Source organism: Oxyura jamaicensis, chromosome 9 (genome assembly GCF_011077185.1).
Source record: "Oxyura jamaicensis isolate SHBP4307 breed ruddy duck chromosome 9, BPBGC_Ojam_1.0, whole genome shotgun sequence".
NCBI lineage: Eukaryota > Metazoa > Chordata > Aves > Anseriformes > Anatidae > Oxyura > Oxyura jamaicensis.
The window spans coordinates 9,774,125-9,792,489 of record NC_048901.1 but is presented as its reverse complement, the minus strand read 5'-3'; the positions used below and the strand labels follow the sequence as shown (position 1 = coordinate 9,792,489).

The following is an 18,365-nucleotide window of genomic DNA, read 5'->3' as shown; positions in this document are numbered from 1 at the left end:
AAGGCTAGGCCTTCTTCTATAAAATACCGTGGAAAAGAAGCCATCCTAGCACTTACCTTCCTCACATCCTCCTCAACATGGAGCACCATCCCTGTGCTGACTTACCAAAATTCCGAAGTACCTCATTTTAATCTCTCCTTAAAGCAGACATCTCCTGGATCCTTGGCAAGTGGCATGGAAAGAAGGAAAAGCAAAAGAAACTTTGATTTCTTTATATGCAAATGCTCAAGCAGAATTGCTGCGTTATCTCATGACTTCATCCGTGAGATTGGCAGCTCAGCGCTCTTCCCATGGATATCTGTGTATTGCACACTTCTCAGTAGGGACCTCTGTTTTCTTGAAAGTACCAAATGCACTTCAATTCTAAAAATGAAATAGTTAAGACCAGACAAAGAAGATGTGCTTGCAACATTATCAGTACTGTAAGAAGTATTACAGCTTTCAGAGTGAATTTCATCAGCTGTGCCACATACATCTGAAGATATTCTAACATATACAAAGCTGCTCTTTATTGTTGTTTCACTCCTCAGGAAAGTTACTGTTAGCAATTCAAGTTTTTACTGCAAATAGAATTTGTATTAAAAAATACATAAAAAATGGCTGGGGTGTGTGCTTACATGCTTTCTGAGATGCTTTTAGTCTGGATCACACCAGAATTCTTTGCAACATCCATGTCCCACATCTGTATGATCTTTTTCTTCAAAGTCCATCAGTTTCACTGAACAACAAGCTTCTTGCTGTGCTAGAAGTACTTGCCTTTGAAAGCAGGGTTTTCAGGTTTTATTTCAGACTGCTGGTACATTGCAACTCTACAAGGTTCTTTTCTGACAATTCTAAGTTTGATGGTACTTTGGGGGGGGGGGGGTCACCCTCGTTCCTTTTCTGTCTTACGTACACAGAAACTCCACTATGACACAAATTGAAGCAGCTGCAGAAGACAGCATCTGTTACCTGCCTCCTCCGTTTCTGGTAGTGTTTTCAAATTCATGTGCATGCACAAGAACTTCTGCGGGGAGTTCAACAGTAACAGAAGAGCCTGCAGCAACCCCACTGTTCCCAGCTACTGTATGTTGGGGGTGGGCAGGTGAGAGAACATCACTTGCACGAATGAACTGCTATGAGAGCAGCCAAGTCAACACAAACCAAGTGTTTGTTTCCAGTTTCACTTCCCTTCCCCTCCTCCCTCCAGCATTTAATTCCAACCCAGTGATTTCAGTGATGCATGATACACGGAAAGAGCCCTTCCATTTAAAATGAAAGTTTAAATGTTTTCTCTTTCTTGAAAAAGTGTCCTCCATATGTTTGGATTGAGATGACCAGAAGCACTATGCTAGTTTTTTGTACTGGTACACATCAAAAATGATCAGAAGTCTGCCCCTTTCAGAGGAAGCTCTGTTCTTCCCATCTCTTCAAGACATTTCCAGGCAGGAAGACTGCCATAGCAAGGCATTTGCTGCTTTTTCCTTCCAATCCAGCTCTACAAACAACAGAATTTTATTAAAGTTTGGAAGTTATCACTTCCTGAGGCAGACTGGGAAGAAGGCTGAAGTATCACACCCTTCCTATATGAAAAGAAACCCCCAAGCAGCCTCCTCAGTGCCAGCGCTGAGAAAAGTTTCCCTCATCAACAGCACCACAGCAGGAACGCCAGGTCGGCAGCAACAAGGGAAATCCCACCAGCCCAGGCCAGACAGGCTAAGCTAGAGCTAAAATTATCATTGCAACTGCTCTCTGTCAGTGATTCCCCAGTGCTTCTCCACATATGGCCAACAGGGAGCGAGGCCTTGCCGTGGGCTATGCTGGACGGAGTTTTCACTTAACTCCTTTTGACAACAAGCAACGGTGGGAAGGTCCCCAGACACCACGCTGTAAGGTCCCTGTAAAATGGAAACTAAAGCTTTTCGAACCAGAACCACTGCAATTCTTTTCAGAAACATGATGATCCTTTCCTTCAGTCAGCTTATTCAACAACTACTAGCCAGGAGGTTTAAAAGGAAAAGCAAACCAAACAAGCCCTAATTTAAACAATTACAGAGTTAGTCATCAACAGACTAAGTAGTGTTTAGACAATAAGTTCAACATATGCCACACTGATGCCCTTAGCAGTTGCAAAATAGAATTAGAAAACTAACATTTATTAAATCAATTAGAATTTTAATATACATTTCAAGAACGTGGCAGCATAAAAGGAAATGTTTTTAGAAACAACCTGAATCTACCATTTGCACTTTTACAGTAACGATCAGGGCTCTCCTGTCAACGGTTCCAAACACACTTGACCTAAACCACCAAATTTTGGTACCATATTCAATGCAGCAGTGAGAAATTGAAGATTCCAAGTCCTCCCGCATTTGTGGAGTGAAGGTACTACGTATATAATGTAATACAAGTCCTAGTAAATGTGCCATCAACAATCCCAGCAAAACTTAACAGCTCTGCAAAAGCATTTAGTAACAACCCACGCCGCACATCTCAGTCCCCCTTAAATCAGACTCTGGTTTGGCTACTTTTCTTACACGGAGCGGACTAATAAACAGATTTACATCAGTAGGTCACGATCAAACCACCATGTCAGAAAATGGTAGGATCCTCTTGGGTCAACACAAAAATCACATACAAGTTTAACTAAATACATTTTAATAGGACATCATTAAATCTCATGAGGGCTAAAAAACACAGATCTTAGGTACTTGGGTTGGCAAATAAAGACAAGAATACTAAGAAGCATTTTCCACCATTTACTCATTATCAAAAATATTTTTCAACTCTTCTTGCAAAACAAAAACAAAAAAGTACAGACTGGACACATACATCACATTTTTCTTCCTATGGCTTTAACCCCCCACCCTACCCACCCCACAAAAAAGACGGGGGGAGAAACAAACCAAAACCAACAAAAAGATCTGACCACATTCACAGAAAATGACACCATGGTACACTACAAAACAAAAGGAGGTGTCATTTGTGTCCAAAGGTTTTTGCTTATTTCTTAGGTGAGTAACCATCATTGTATATGCTTTGTGCCAAATCAAAATACGCCTAACGTTAGGTCAGAAAGCGCTGCAGATTTCATTAGATGAATTAAAGGAAAGATGGAAGCAGTTATAACTAACTTGAAAAATTCACGTACTATTTAACATGCTGTTGAAACAGGAATTGCCTTTTAAATTAGAAGGTAATGTTTTGTGTTCTAGTCAGCCCATTTGTGTTGTATCATTCAAACCTTCTGCTTTTGCAAATAACTGATTTTTTTTAGGTTGCCAATGAAATCTTAAATGCAAGACTAAATGCTTCTACTCTAATTTAGGAATTTGATGAACTTTTATATATATATAAAGCTGAATTTCTACAAAGGTGCTTTCATTTTTAATGCTTTTTGAAATAAGCTCTTTGCGAACTTTGTGTTTTTTCCATTTGAAGCCTTTCAGCCCAGGTCAAAAAGCATCACCCTCTGAAAGCAACTTTCAATATATCACAGAAAAACGAGATGGATTCTGGGTGAATTATACAGATTGATTTCTAAGGTCAGATATCTTGGATATTTGTTAGATAATAATCTTCTGTCCCAGCTGAAAGATACCTGTCAGCAAAGCACTACCCTCCAGGTAAAAAAAAATGAGCAGTGATAATTGCTGGATGTATCTGTATATTGCAGACACTGCCTGGGGTGGGGGGAACAGCCACAGAACCTCTCTCCTCTGTAACCCGCAAAAAAAAAAAAGCTCTCAAAAAAAAAAAAAAAAAAAAAGAGGAGAGAATGGTGCTAATAAAACTTGCTTTGTGTATAAGCATTTTTTCCGCCCCAATCAAAATAGTAACGTCAAACAAATGGAGTTGGCACCGGGGGCACGACGGATCAGGAAAACAACCCACGGAATTGTCAAGGAAAAAGCAAACGCTGGTATTAACGGGACAGCACACTGGAGTCAGCAGTTCAACCTTCACATCTAAGCAACTGATCTTCCTGACCCTTGTTTGGAGGCTGACTGCTTTTGCGGCTATTAGCTTTCTCACTGTATTCCCAAACTTTTCATTTTTAAACTGCTCCATTGCCAATTCTCACAATCAAAAGTTATCTATGGGCCTTTTCAGACTGGTTTCCCCAGCTTAAAGCTGTATTTCTTACAGGAACACTAGGTGCTCTTCTAGCAATAGTGTCTGTAACTGATTGATAATTACTTTTCTACATCATAATCTAGCACAGTTGAAATGGACTAACTAGATAGCACTTTGCTACATTTCCGCGGAAGCTTTGACTGAGCACAAAGCATGACCGAGTACAATGAGGTTAATAGATTCCTTGCCAAAGATCTTGTGATAAAATCATTTACATCAGCAATTCATCTCAAACTATGAGGTGCTGTAAGAACTAAAAAACAGTTTTAGGGTAACTCCTCCATTATCTGCAACTATTTCCCAGACACTAATACACATAACATAGCAATGAAAAACACTTGATACAAGTGATCTAAACGCAGGAGCTCCAGCAAGTTAAACAGAACCATAGCTGCCTTAAAACTGTCGCAGTTCCCCTACTGATGGCAGGGAAAAGAAAGAAAGATTCAACAGTCATATCTCATGTCTATAGCTTCATCCAAGCTTTTATCATCGTGTGTACTGGCAGCTAAAAACGTCGTTACTGGTGACCCTGTCACATTGATTACACTGGTGCTTGTGCTGGCATTGCGCACCGCAATGCTTGTCACATTAATGCCCAAAGTAAGCCTAGTCTGCTCCAAGGCCTTTTCTGGCACTGCAAATGCCTCCAGCTTCTTCTCCCCGTTAGCCATATAGGAGTTTTGGCAGCCACGGCATATGCAGTCAAGGCAGGCTTTGCGGTTAGAATAGCAAGGGCAGCGTTGGCCACGGCATGTAAGAACACTTGGATTTTGGGTGGCACGACCACATTTACACCCTTTCTTTTCTTGTGGCTTTTTATATACAGTTTTTGTTGGGCTTCCTGGCATAACGTTACTGCTAGGAACTTTCTCCTTTGCTTTGTCTTTTGTTTTCAGCACTCCCGGTTTGGCTTTTGGGTGAGATTTCTTAGGGGCATGTTCTAAATTCTTTTTCATGCTTTTGTTAGACAGGAGCACAGTTTTACTTATTTTGGGAGTAGTGCCTCCGTTAGGTACAGTTGCAATAGGCTGCAAAGACATTTTGTTTTCCTGTTTCACCGTTACAGGAGCCGATGCTCCCAACGTTGGGCCACAGATGATGCTGGAAATGGGCAGAGGTTGAACCTTTTCGCTGTCGCTTTCCGATCGAGATCGCTTTCTGTTTAACTTAACCACCTTAGGCGTTGCTGCTGTACACGAGATTCCATGAGGAGAAGCATCTGAGGACATGAAAATGTTATGGCTAAGGGGTGGGGGAGAAAGTTGCAGGAAAGGGCCATTAGTCATGTTTGTCTCCAAGCTGGGCTGCAAATTAGAACCACAGACTTCGGTATTTGAAACGGTCTCTAAGCTCCGTAGGACTTCCTCAACACTAAGGAGAAGCGATCCACCTGGTTTAATGTCTTCACTGAAGCTGCAGATGTCAATGCCTGTCGTACACAAGTCACTAGTAGAAACGGTATCACACACAGGCTGCAGGCTGCTAGAGATATCTTCATTTTTTATATACTCTCCAGTACTACATACATCAATCGTGTTCGTGTGTTCAGGAGAAGGGATATTCACTCCAAGTTTATCTACTGAAAGCCCATTACAATTGGGCAACCCATTGATAACAGAACCTCTAACATCAGCGTTGTGTGTGCTTTCAGGTACTGATGTAAAACTAGCTGGAGGATCGTTTGTAAGTTCTGAGGTTGAAGGTACTGGGGAATGTGTCAAACACAAAGCCAAGGCTGTATCGGAAGATTTTTCCGTCTCTTCGTGGAGTGGTGATCCATCTTTGAGCAAAGCCAAAAGATCTGCAGAACAATCAACTGCTTGGATAATATCTCGTGCCAGTGGAGTTTGCGTTATGTATTCGCAAAGTTTCTTATAGCAGTTTACTAAAATGCTTAGCTGCTTATTCTCCTCAAACTGTTCATAGTCCTTGCACCAGCTACATGACGGTTTCATCATCATCTTCTTGCCTTTACAAGGTTTGCAGACATAATGCTGACATGTGGAGTTTGTGGGAGCAATAGGGTCTTGTAGCAAATTTCCTAAGGAAAAAAAAAAAGACTACAATGAACTCAAGCCACATTTCCAGGATAACATAGGATGAATTCCTTGTAACATAAGCCAAAAAAAAGTGCATGAAAAAGTTCAGCAAGTCACAAGAAAATATACCATCCAAACAATAGCCTAAAAATTCTCACAGCTGCCATATCTGATTTTAAAACATTAGAAAAAAATATTAGAAGAACATCCCACCATAATTTGTCATGCTGCTGCAGCCTTTAGAAACCCTCTTAGCTAAAACAGTACCAGCCCCTTTATCCTCTTCAGCAGTTTCTTCCACTGAAAGTTACAAAACACACAACATTTCTATGAATTTTCCAAAAGCGCAACAACAAACCCCCATGAAGAGCTACTGCAGAGATTTTAATGAAATTAGTGAAAACAAATGGAAACTGAGCAAAGGGAAACCCTAAAAGGAATGTAAAAATTATGAAATACCAACCCCAAAAGGAAAGAACACACAGCAGAGACTTTGTTTTACTTTTCATTTGGCTGGGACTAAAAATAGAGCATAGCTTTGTGACAGTCAACACCATGAATAAAGCACAAAGATTTTCAGCTTTGTGAGCAACAAGAACAGTTAAATGTCCCCCATGAATTCTTACAAGCACCAGATAAAACACCTAATACTGTATTTCAATAAAAAAGAATATAAATATATATATTGCTCCTTAATAGATTGCTCTTGTTGCATTTTCTGTTTTGGCACAGGGCGACTATTAACACGTCCTGGGGAGCGGTGGCTCCCCGCTTCCCAAGGCACAGACACGTAACAGTGAAATAACACTTGAGATTGTAGTAGTCACAGCCGTGATGCTTAAATACTTCAAGGTGTCAACAACAGCTCGCGTGTCCTGCGCAGGGGTGAGGAAATCACAAAAGATATTCTCTGAGATCTTACTGTTAAGAAAAAATAAATAAAAAAAATCAGTTGCAAATGGACTCACATCACCTGACAGCACGGGCTTTGGACACCTAGTGCTGAAAACTTGTCAGATCTCCAGATCTCTGAAACTAGGTCTGGAAGGATGTTTTTATGTTCAGAACAAGCCCAGTAACACATAAAGATAAAATAAAATAGAAGAACAGTGCTAATTGAAATTCTGCATAGGGATAATCCAGCTAGTAACTATATCCATAAAATGACAGTATTGCTTTATCTTTGGCCAACTCTAGGCCAGAAAGATATTCTAACTTCTAAATAAATTTCAGAGTATCTATAGCCAGTTATGGAAGCGGCCTTCTTTCCAGCAGCAGATTTTCAGCTTTGATCAGAACTGTCTCCCCGTGAGGAGCCTTTGCTGGATGCGCTACAGCGATCAGTGCATCCTCTCCCAGATTTCCCACCCCAGTGCAAACATGCTGTTAGGAACAAATGAATAAAATTCCGCAATTTGGGAAGAAAAAGCAAAGTGCATATAGTAAAACAGACTGAGATAAAAAGTCCTAATCAAAGGTATTTTCTCTCATCAGCCGCTTCCAAGGAAATTTTAATCACATGAACCTTCCCTAATGGATTCTTGTGATAGCTCTTTGGAGTGATAAAATGTGCTGAACCTAGCTGAGCGCACCACCTTAGGAACTACTTAAGAAGAACCAACTTTTCTATGTTGTATTAGGTTAGTCTAGAATCCAGTCCCTCGGGCAGGAGAACAAGACCCACTGTTCTAATCCTTAGCTGCAGTAGCCTTCAAACACAAAACTTGTCCCTACACTGGATCTTTTGCCCAAATGTTCCACCCCTTTCCTAACCAAGCCCTCCCTACTCTTCACTGCTGAAACAACTTTTGAAAGTTCAACTTTCTGTGTGTTTGAAGTAACAGCAAACTTGCATTAGCACAGTCATTTGGCGACACTCCTGAGTTCTGTGAATGAGCTGATGGAGACTATCCGTCCCGTTCCCTCTGAAGCCCAAATCCCTTCATACTTGCTGCAGCCCTCCTCCGTCTGAGCCATCTTTCAGCAAAAGTGGCCTGATTTAAGCTGAGTTTTGAGCAGCAAGTAACAGGGGTCAGTGCCTAAGGCATCATTATTTGTGTTTTTTAATACATAATGGATTGTTTAGAAAGTTACCAGGTGACATCAACAGAATGACAAGAACTGGCATTACACTGCAAGTAGAAGAGCGACCGTATGGAAACGGGCAGGAGTTGATCACAGCTACCTAAAAGTGATACAGGAGGAACGACAAATAGAAGACGCTGCAGAACAGCAAACGGTTCAAGACACAATTACAGCAATATTCGGCTGGAAAATGCATTTTATGACCAAATATTAGATATTTAAGTTTTCTTTGCTCATCTAATAAGGAAGAGCTGACTGAGGAAGACCGACTCCAGAAGACCCTACAGAGACAACAGCAAAACCCTCTTTGAGCCAAGCAGTGAAGATTTAAAGCCAACCGGTAGAACATGAAGCCACACAGTGCAACCTGCAATGAAAATGCTTAAGTTTCCTTTCAATGACACCATTTAAACAGCAAGGCAGGCAGAGATGTCCATGGTGGTCATCAGATAGGATTCGGGTTTGTGAGCAAAGTCAGGAACTTCCATTGGGGAAGAAACAAAAGAATGCTTTAAATCACACCAGTTGGTCCCACAAGCCATGTCATTAAGCAGAAGGAGTTCATGAATGACTGCCTGGCTCTTCAGGATCTTGGGTTCTCCCACCAGGCACAGCAGAAACTCTGCTCTGACCAAAGCAAGAGGCAAACGCCCACAACACTTATTTAATGCTCTGAGACTGCAGAATCCATTGTAAAAGGGTGCATGCATCCACAGCACTTCCACCACCAAAAGGCCTCCAGCATTAGCACCCAGCGAAACAAAGCAGCTGGGTGTGCTCCTTGGTCCTCTTCAGCCTCGTTTTGCTACTTGGAGTTACGATGATCGGATTACGAAGTATTAAAATACTTACAGATGAGACCAAATGAACAATTTACAGTCGCAATTTAACTTTTAATTAGATTAAAAAAAAAAAAAAATCTCATTGCCAACTGTGCATTTCATTTATCCCCAAAAATTACACTTATCCCAAAATAAATTTGGCTGAAACTGCTTAATTGGTTTCAAAAGCTAAAAGAGGATACAAAAATCTGGAAGAAAAATAAAATAATCCAGAATCTTAGAAGAGAAAGACAGATGGACAGACAAAACAAAACACTTTACATGCTCCCCGGAGGAAAGAACACAGTAAGTTCTACCCTCAGTAAATGCCAGCAACCTACACAGAAGAGACATTGGGAATGCCTGAACCACGGGAATATTTTCAGCTTGAGCTCACATCTCATTGAATATTCATTCTGCAAAGTTTCTTTCTTTATGGATTCTGTGGCACCTATCACTTGTCAGTTTTAGTACTGTTAAACTTTTTTTAAAAAAAAGTCGACCATGAGATGCAAATTCACAGAAATTTAGGTTTCATTAGTTTTAATATTTGGGGAATGCTGTCAAGTCAACAGCATTGTCCCAGAAAGCCAACATGTGAACTACTACTGAGAATCTGGAGGTACTAAGCTTCGGGATGTTCCAAACCCTTGGCTCCACAGGCTCCCAGAGCGTAACATTCATTGCTGCTGCAAATTACCAAATCCCCCCAGGTAAGATTATAAACTTCACCAAGACAATAAAACAGAAATGATTCTGAGATGATCCAGCCCATCCTCAAACTCCTAAGAACAACCTCACTGGTCAGACCAAAGATCCACCTAGCGCGACATCCCCTCTCCCTAGTGGCCCAAAGCAGATGCCGTGGGCACAGAGTAAAAAGGAGGCAAGCAAGCCCTGAGTGCTTGCCCAGCCTTTGGCCATCACTCACTGACATACTCCCCACGGGAGATGGCGTTTCCATATACTCAGTAAGCCTCAGACTCTCTCCAGAGGCTTGCCTCCCCTCCTGAGCTATTTAACATGTTATCAGTCAGAACAGGCTTTGACAAGAAGTTCCCTGGTCACTGTGCTGAGAACAACCTTTTTGCTTTGAATCGTTACCCCGGCTGGTTGCACTCGGCAATCTCCGGGTTGCGTGCTGGACGAGGCAGCAGTCAGTCCCTGCCCCTCTCCTCCGCACCACCACGGGTTTCACAGCTACGGACTGCGTTTCCCCATGTTCTCCCTCCCAGAGCAGGGGTTCTGGCGTTCACAGCTTCACGCAGCGCCGCAATGAAGTTCTCCACTATGTTCTCTATTCAGTTTCTGATTTTTAACACTTGTTTTACTTTCGATTGATACCCAGTACTGAGCTGATACTTCCACATAGTTTTCTATTGAGAAGCCAAATTCTTGCTTTTGGCTGGTAGCCATCAATGGTGCCACTTTCTATACATTCACAAATTTATTTAAGTCTGTAGGATATAAAAATGATGGGCTCTGAGAAGTTTGTAATATTTTTCTCCATGTTTATCATTCTATATTTATCTGAGCTAAATTTAATTTGCCGTTTTACTGTGCAGTCATTCATCCTCATCAGATCCTGCCACGTTTACTCAATGCAGACCTTCATTTTTACTACCCTAGATAACTTGGTATTACTAAACTTCACCTCATCTCCACTCACCCTCTTTTGCAAGGGGGATATTAATACACCAAAAGCAAAATCATGTTCTTACAAAGCCTCCAGTAAGAGGCTTCAAATTTCCCTAAACAACATCAGATCTTAACTATCCTACTCTCAGAAAGGTTCACCAAACACCTACTCGAATATGAGCACTTACACTTAATAAGCAGCATACGCAGACAAAATACTGTTAATATATTATTTACAAAATACCACAGCTGTCCTGGAAAGGCTGCTGCCAGGAGGGAGGTCATTTAGACCACAAGGAATACTTCCTATTGTGTTCCTTAATGAGCATTACTTCACAGCTGCAGGAAGAAGGGAAGCATCTGCAAATTGTATCTCACGGACCAAAGGAGGAGAAGAATTGGGAATCAATGCGACTATTAGGTGGATGCATCCAGCAAATGTGCTCCAAATGGGCGAAATACACAAAAAAGAGGACCTTGATTCAAAACAGGCTATCTCCTTTCATTCTCATCTACCTTGAGCAAAGGCAGAAACACAGAGCCCTAGAAAAGGGGGTAAACGCCCCACACATGAAACGCCCCTGGCAAAGCCTACTGACACGTTACGTATTGCATTTTTAAAGACTCAAAGTTTTAAGACTGCTGTAACCTATTAAATCCTATTTTGATAAAGCCAACTAGGACAAAATTATGAAGTCAAATTTTGTTACAAGTATAAATGAATGTAGCACTGGGGTTAATCTCAAGTATTGCTCTGCCAAAACAAAAACTTTAATCCTCAGCTGCATTCACATCACTAGAAGTCACCCACATTTTATAGGGCACAGCAAGCAAGTGGAAAACTCAACAGCCACAGCCCTCTACTGCTTTCACTCTGCCTGACACAAACAGGGGATTCCCAGCCACAAGGAAGGGACGAAGGAAGGACACCTAACCTGAAGGAAGGACACCTAACCTAGGCAGGCTTTTAACACCAAACGTTGCAATGACCACGATGGTCATGGTGCCAAAGTTTTGCATGTAATGATGTCATCCAAAAGTCAAGGCTGCTGTATTTTAAGAGGCTTTAAATGGCAACGTTGACACATCTACTGTGGGTACAAGACACATTTAGCATGTTTCCATACAGCATAAGCACTGAAAAGAGTTAACACATGCTTTGAAAGTTGTAGGTCTACCTAATTATATTTATCACATTCTCAAGGCAGACAAGAAGTAATGAAAACTATTTCCCCCCCCCCCCACCAAACAAAACTTCTTACACCATCAAGGATAACTGCACAACCTTCAAGTCAACTCTGCTCTTCAAGCCCACTGGAGAAGGAGCGAGCACTGGGCCGTGACCACAAGGCTCAGGAGACAGAGATCCACAAAGTTATCACCAAAGGACTTCAAAGCGAATTCCGTTGTAAAAGCTGGACAATTCTAACTCCCTGGTAAGTACAGTGCTCGATGTTCTGTGCATTATTTCTCAAGTTTATGGAAACGTCAAGAATCTTTTTTGGCCTCACACAGAATTCTAGCCTAATATCAAGTACCTCTTTACTCCATATTTACTCAGACTAATCTGTAAATCATAACATAGTAAGAAAACAAACCAAAGAAATCTGTGTTTGGACTCCCTAAGTCCATAGACCTGGGCAATTAAGTTGTCCCAATAAAGGTGCCTGTTGGCAACATATTAACTTTTCTTTAAACACTATGAAACGTAATCAGTTTGATCAATATCCTCAGGTGACCATCAAAACTAGTCCATCATCTCCCATTGCCCCAATGAGAAACACATAAATCAAGTCAGAAGACAATACTGTAACCCTCGCTTTGCCACCTCCTTTTCAAGTCTGGTACCAACCGGCTCTCAAGGTGGAAACCACAGAACTTCTCTTCCTCCTCTGCTTCCAATTTTGTTTTAAGACAGAGGAGTATTTTTTGAGTATCTTTAGTTAAGAAACCCACTGAAATTCAACTGGTACAGCTTTGTGTTGTCAAAACTCAGGCAGTACAAAGCAGACAACCTTGAAAAAGCACTTCTCCCAGGAGTCACGTGCAGGGTTTCAAACAGGAAAGGGAAACGGTGAATTTAATTGAGGAGATAAAGAGGAAGAAAAGTGAACCAACATGATCTTGGCTAAAAATTGGTGCCTTCAGAGATGCAAGAGTGGAAATTTCATAGGCAACTGCCCATGCTGGCTATCTCCAAAACCAGAAGGAAAAGAGTACTTGCAACAGAAGATATTTTATAGGTACTTTGTCCTGTATCTCATGCTCCGTAATAGTTGTTTCAGAGATTCTGGTTATTTTGCAGTCTTCAGAAAGTCAAAAGTATTCTGGTAACCATTCCATGTAATTTTTAGAGGGAAAATAACACATTTAAAAGCTACCCATCTGTGATAGCTGGACAGTATTTTTTGACAGTTAAAATGGAGAAAAGAAAAAATGTCAACAAAAAATACCTGAAAAGAGTCACCAATGCATATTACTTTCAAACACAAAAGGCAACTGATGTGGCACGAATCAGCCTTCACCCTCCCTAATAAAAGGAGAACGGACAAAGAATGAGAATTGTACCCTCCATTCTTCCATCACAAATTTTAAATACACTTCTCTTTAAAACACTGATATCCTGGCTTAACTCGCTCAGAAACGGCTCAAAACCCAAACAGAAAGTCTAGTATCATGCATATCATTATGGTTTTTAGTAGTGGGAATTTGTTCCTTCTGCCTTTTTCCATCTCCATGATTAGAAATTGAATTTTCTAGAAGCTTTATATCTATTTAGGTGTCACGCAACAACCTTTCCTTCTCCAAAGGACGTCGCACAGCTTCTGCATGCCTCCAGTTGCCTCAATACCATCAGCAACCCTACCACAGGATGTGATACCGCAGTACCACAGACCCGTAACTCACTTGCATTCCCCTGGCTTCTGGAGCTTTTTCCCTTAGGTATTTGTAGAAATGCTCATTATGGAAGTTTAAAGAAATTGTACTGTTAAAAAAGGCTACTTCACAACTTCCCAGTGGCAAAGCACAGCCTAAAGCCGTAAGCACTACTTGGATCCGTAGTGGTGCTGCTGAGAACCACGGACAGATGAGGGGTCTGGAGAGGGCACACCGCAGAGCAGTGGGGGGGGGGGGTGAAACAATGGAGAAGGGGTGAGGAAGAAAAGGAGGAGCCATCACCAGGCTGCCAACACAGACAGGATGCAAGAGAGATGCAGGTGCTTACACGACTCGATATACCACCAACTCTAGAGAAAATTCAAACCTAGCTAGTTGAATCAACTCTGTAAGGCTCAACTTCTATCTACAGCGTAAAAGTTTCAAAAAACAGACTAATACATTTATACAAGAGCAGCCTGGAAGTAACATCCCCATACTGATCATCAAAGAAAAGAAAACAAGTCAACAAAGTACTTCTTTTTACTTAAACCACGCCATTCCCATGCTGGCAGTTGCTTCAACGACACTAGTTGACTGCTGAGCCTTCAGCCCCCTACCTAAAATTCTCCAGAGCTATTTCAAAGCATCCAGCGGGAGCCGCGTAGGGCACCGGTCAGCACTACCACATTGTTTCTTTGTTCCTTCCCACCCCTTAATCTCTTTGAAGCCACATGTTGTCTCACATCCCGTTACTTAGATGACAGGATGCTTAGGACAAGAACTCATCCTGCTTTTCCACAGCACCAGCAGCCACCGGGTGCCCGGCCCAACGTGGCGTTATGCTGGAGCCCCGCAACCTTTCCAGCGCTTTTGCATTCTAAATCGGTAGCGACAATCTGTCGAACATTTTTAAATATCCGTCAGAGGTTCCAGGGTGAAGTCTTCCAAGGATAAAAAACTCAGCTGATCTGACTGGCAAAATCTGTCACTGAAACATTTTAACTGAATTGCAAAAAAGTGTGTTAATGTGGCAGAGCCAACTGAGATTCTGAGTGACTTGCAGTAACCTACACAGGATTCAAAACAGAGCGAGTCACTCTCAAGATTTTTATCCCAATAGGCAGTGTTTTTAAAACATTAAAGTTTGCTGCATAAATCCTACTAAGCTATTTTTAAATTAAATGAGGTATCAGCACACTGTTTAACAATAAGCACTTTCATGTAGAGACTGAAATGCAGATTTCACATCCTCAAAACACGAATGGCATATACCTTCTCTCTAAAGCATGCTCAGAAGAGTTATTTTTAAGTTTAAAAATCTCTAGGAAATGTCACCTTACGCATCCCGTGAGGACAATGCACTGCCTGCAGCACCGTCTACAAAACCATCGCATGACCACACTCACATCCCAAAAGCATGCACACGCTGCCGTACCATCGGGGTAACTGAGCCTTTCCAACCCGTTAGGAGACCTCACTTCCACCCAGAACAGATCTAGTGGATGGATTTACAATGCCCGGCTGTATTTACATTACAGCCTTCTGCTGATGTAAGTTTGGGCGTGCCAATTTGAGTCGAAAATCAGAACTTTAATTAGAACTTCATAATTACGTGGGTCCAAAAATTTCTGCCACCCCTGCTATGAGAGCTGGTTGAAAAAACTATCAGATCAGAAGAAAATCAGTTGGCTTATGTCTAGTGCATCGAGAAAATAGTGAAAGCCCAACAATGTCAGCTGATTTATGTAGCTGTCACTTCTAAAAACTTCTGTAAAATTAAACGGACAGTCTTGACTGCAGAATTAATACCTACAGAATAACAAAGCACGGTGGGATGCATTCTGAGAGATTAAATACTGCAGCTGATGGCATGAGGAGCGCTAAGTTAGGGAGTGAAATCCCAAGGGAAGTGCTAGAAGTCCTGCACGGGACTTGAACAAATGTAACTCTACAAAGTGCAGGGGGTTTATGTGTTACTGATAATTCACACAGCATTTCTCCAACAGAGCATGATTTTTAGACATTTACAGTCAAGACCTCATTTCACCAAGTTGTGAGCAAGGAAAGCAGCAGACACGCAATGTCCCATGTACTGAAACATCCCGATATTTGGATCTCACGGTTTACAGACTACAGATGGGCAAAAAGAGCAAATGTCAGAAAAACTTTAAGTGTGTTCAAAACAGACTGTTAGGTTTTGCATGGTCAAAGCACCGCTCCTGTGATCGATGACATCTCACAAAGTAATCTTTGCCTCAGTACTTAACGCTTTATCTATTAAAATGCTGTCTAAAATTTAAAAAGTCTTGATGGTTGGAAGGAAGGCAGAAGATGGGCTTTAAATGACCTCACATATGCAGGAAGCGTAGCAGCTCTTAGCCCTGATGTGTGCAAGAAAAAAAAAAGTGTTTTGGAAATACCGCAGCAAGGTCAGAGGGCTGAAGAGAGAAGAGGCACCAATATTCACCCATGACAGAAGAGAGAGAAAAGGAACACAGAACACAAACAAGAAGGTCAATTTGCCTTTACCAGTCCGAGCTGAAGATTTACGACTGCTGGTCGACACCAGCGCGGCCAGTTCTGTATTGGACAGAAGCGCTCTCCCATGACTAACTGCCTGCAGGTTCAAGAACAGCACTTCACTAACTCTGCAGGACAGAAACTGTATTTCAGGGTCTGGGTGCGTAGCGCCCAGCCTCATAAAGAACCTGGAACTTGCTGAGGCCTCTGTACACTACTGGGCCACAAACAGAAGCCCAGACGCTGAGAGATAATCTTGGGGAATCACTTGTAGACAAAATATTTGAAACAAATAGCAGCTACAGTTATCTGAAAGTTAGACACAGTAGGGAAAAAAATGAAAAGCCAAAGTAGCAACCCTAAGATTTGAGTAAGAGATGAAGCAGAACCATCAAGAAGTAGTTTGTAGGTCTGAGTATCCATAGATGCACGAGCCCATAGAAGAAAAACTAAACAAGCACAGGCTGCCCCCTCAAACTGAAAGTGACAGAAAAGCCACGCAAGAAAAACTGAAGAGGGAAAAAGTAGCTCAGGAATTTGGGCAGGGACAAATTATAGATAGATGATTCCAATAGCACAGAGTGCAAAAATAAGACTGCAAAAGGCCAAGAAGGAAAGAAGTCAAGGCAAAGAGAACAAAGAACGCGTTTCAGAGGACTAGTCTCAAAGCAGAGAGGTCCGGCAGCACAGCAGTGAGGCTCTACAGACAAGTAAGAGACACATAGTCCCTACATGAGTATCTTAATAATAATAATAAAAAAGAAATATTAGCATTTTTTTAGGCAGAGACTGTCTGATGATTGAGCAAAAGCAACAATGATTTATGGAAGAAAACACAGTTAAAGGTTGGAAGTAACAGGGCCTAAGGTAATACGTGAGAGATAATGAGCGGAGTTGCATTAATACTGACATCGCTTATGCGAGGAAAAAAAAAAAAAAAACTTAGACAAATTATATCAGGAAATGACGATGCCGTGATCCTGGGAACAGGCTCCCTCTTTCCCAGTACAAACTGATCTCTATTTTCTAAGACTCTAAGTGGGAGGAGCTACCGCTACAGGATAGGAAGCCTCCGAGACTTGTTTAGCAGCCTCAATAGTTGAAGTCCTGATATAAATAAATACAATAAAATGCATACAATATTTAACTTTGTAAACCCCACTAATTCGATTAAGCCTTAACGGGACCACGCACGCTAGTAAAGAAAAACACATGCAAACGTAAAGGACGCGAGTCCCGTCTAGTAAGAAAACAAAAACACACGCAGGGCCAGGGCTTAGATCAGCAGAGAACAACAGAATTCACAAAGCGAGCCAAGCGAGAGGTCTGACAGCTCGGCCTCCCTCTCCCAGCGCTGCCCGGTGCTTCGAGGGAAAGTTGGCGGAGGGCTGACAGCTCAGCGCGGAGCCTCCTGCCCCGCACGGCCACGGCCACGTGCCCCCACCTCAGCACGCAGAAGGCGATCCCTCCCCAAGCGCTCCAGAAGGCAGCGCCGAGGTTCCGGACGCCTGCCTCTCCTCACCAGCCGCAGATCGCTCCTTTTTTTCGGGGGGAAAACGCAGCGGGGAAACGCTGGGAGGCTGCCGGCCTGCGTGCTCGCCGTGGCGGTTGTTGTCACGGGATAACGATCTGCTCGGCGCGGTAACAGCCTTTGGATTTCTTTTGTACGCTTGACATTCCTGGCCCTCAACCTGCATTACTTTGTGTTCTTTACGTTTCGGGGGGCGTGTGTGTGTTCCTTCCCCCCCGGACGGGCTCTACACGGGCTGTCTCGGCCCACACCTGCTCTCGGCCCCCTCCTCGTTCCCACGACCCCCCCCGGCCGCCCCGATCCCCGCCGCCAGCCGCACGCCCCCCGCTCGCCTCGGGGCAGGGGGGTGCCGGGGAAGGCGCTGCCCGGAGCCGCCCCCACCGCCGCCCCCCGCCCCGGGGCTCCCCGGTGCCGGTGCGGGCAGCCCGCCCGAGGGCCGCGCCGAGCCCCGGGGCCCCGCCGCGCCGGGAACAAAGAAGGGTTCCTCACCGCAAACGCAGCAGGAGAGGGACTGCCTGAAGTAGGGCAGGAGCTTGTTAATCTCGGAGAAGGACTGCGGGTCCCCGGGGTCGTAGTTGAGCACCAGGCGGCTCGCGGAAACGTAGAGAGCAGTGGCGTTCACCGGGTTCATCGCCGCCGCTCGCGCGCCGCCGGCTCCGGGCCGAGACGAAGGCGCGGGCCGGGGCCGGGGCCGGGGCCGGGCCGGGGGCAGCCCGGGTGTCACCTTGGGCC

The 18,365-nt window shown here is 43.1% G+C and overlaps 2 protein-coding genes across 4 annotated transcripts in view; one reads left to right on the top strand and one right to left on the bottom strand.

Annotated features, from left to right (window-relative positions):
* PPP2R3A (protein phosphatase 2 regulatory subunit B''alpha) overlaps nt 1-3,319 on the top strand; it is a 43,017-nt gene extending 39,698 nt beyond the window's left edge. For 2 of the 3 annotated variants that reach the window (XM_035334756.1, XM_035334760.1), the window contains exon 13: nt 900-3,319. In XM_035334756.1, coding sequence (XP_035190647.1) covers nt 900-1,257 — 358 coding nt within the window. In that variant the 3' untranslated portion in view covers nt 1,258-3,319. Of the gene's footprint in view, nt 1-147; nt 598-899 lie in introns of those variants that run through there. The other variant, XM_035334757.1, reaches the window with a different exon arrangement.
* A 12-nt stretch (nt 3,320-3,331) lies between these two features.
* Nucleotides 3,332-18,359, bottom strand: MSL2 (MSL complex subunit 2). The gene is made up of 2 exons (XM_035334767.1): nt 18,123-18,359; nt 3,332-6,160 (listed from the first exon to the last, which is right to left on the bottom strand). The coding sequence occupies exons 1-2, from the start codon at nt 18,262-18,264 to the stop codon at nt 4,563-4,565; spliced, it is 1,740 nt and encodes a 579-aa protein (XP_035190658.1). The 5' UTR covers nt 18,265-18,359; the 3' UTR covers nt 3,332-4,562.
* Between the last annotated feature and the right edge of the window lie 6 nt (nt 18,360-18,365).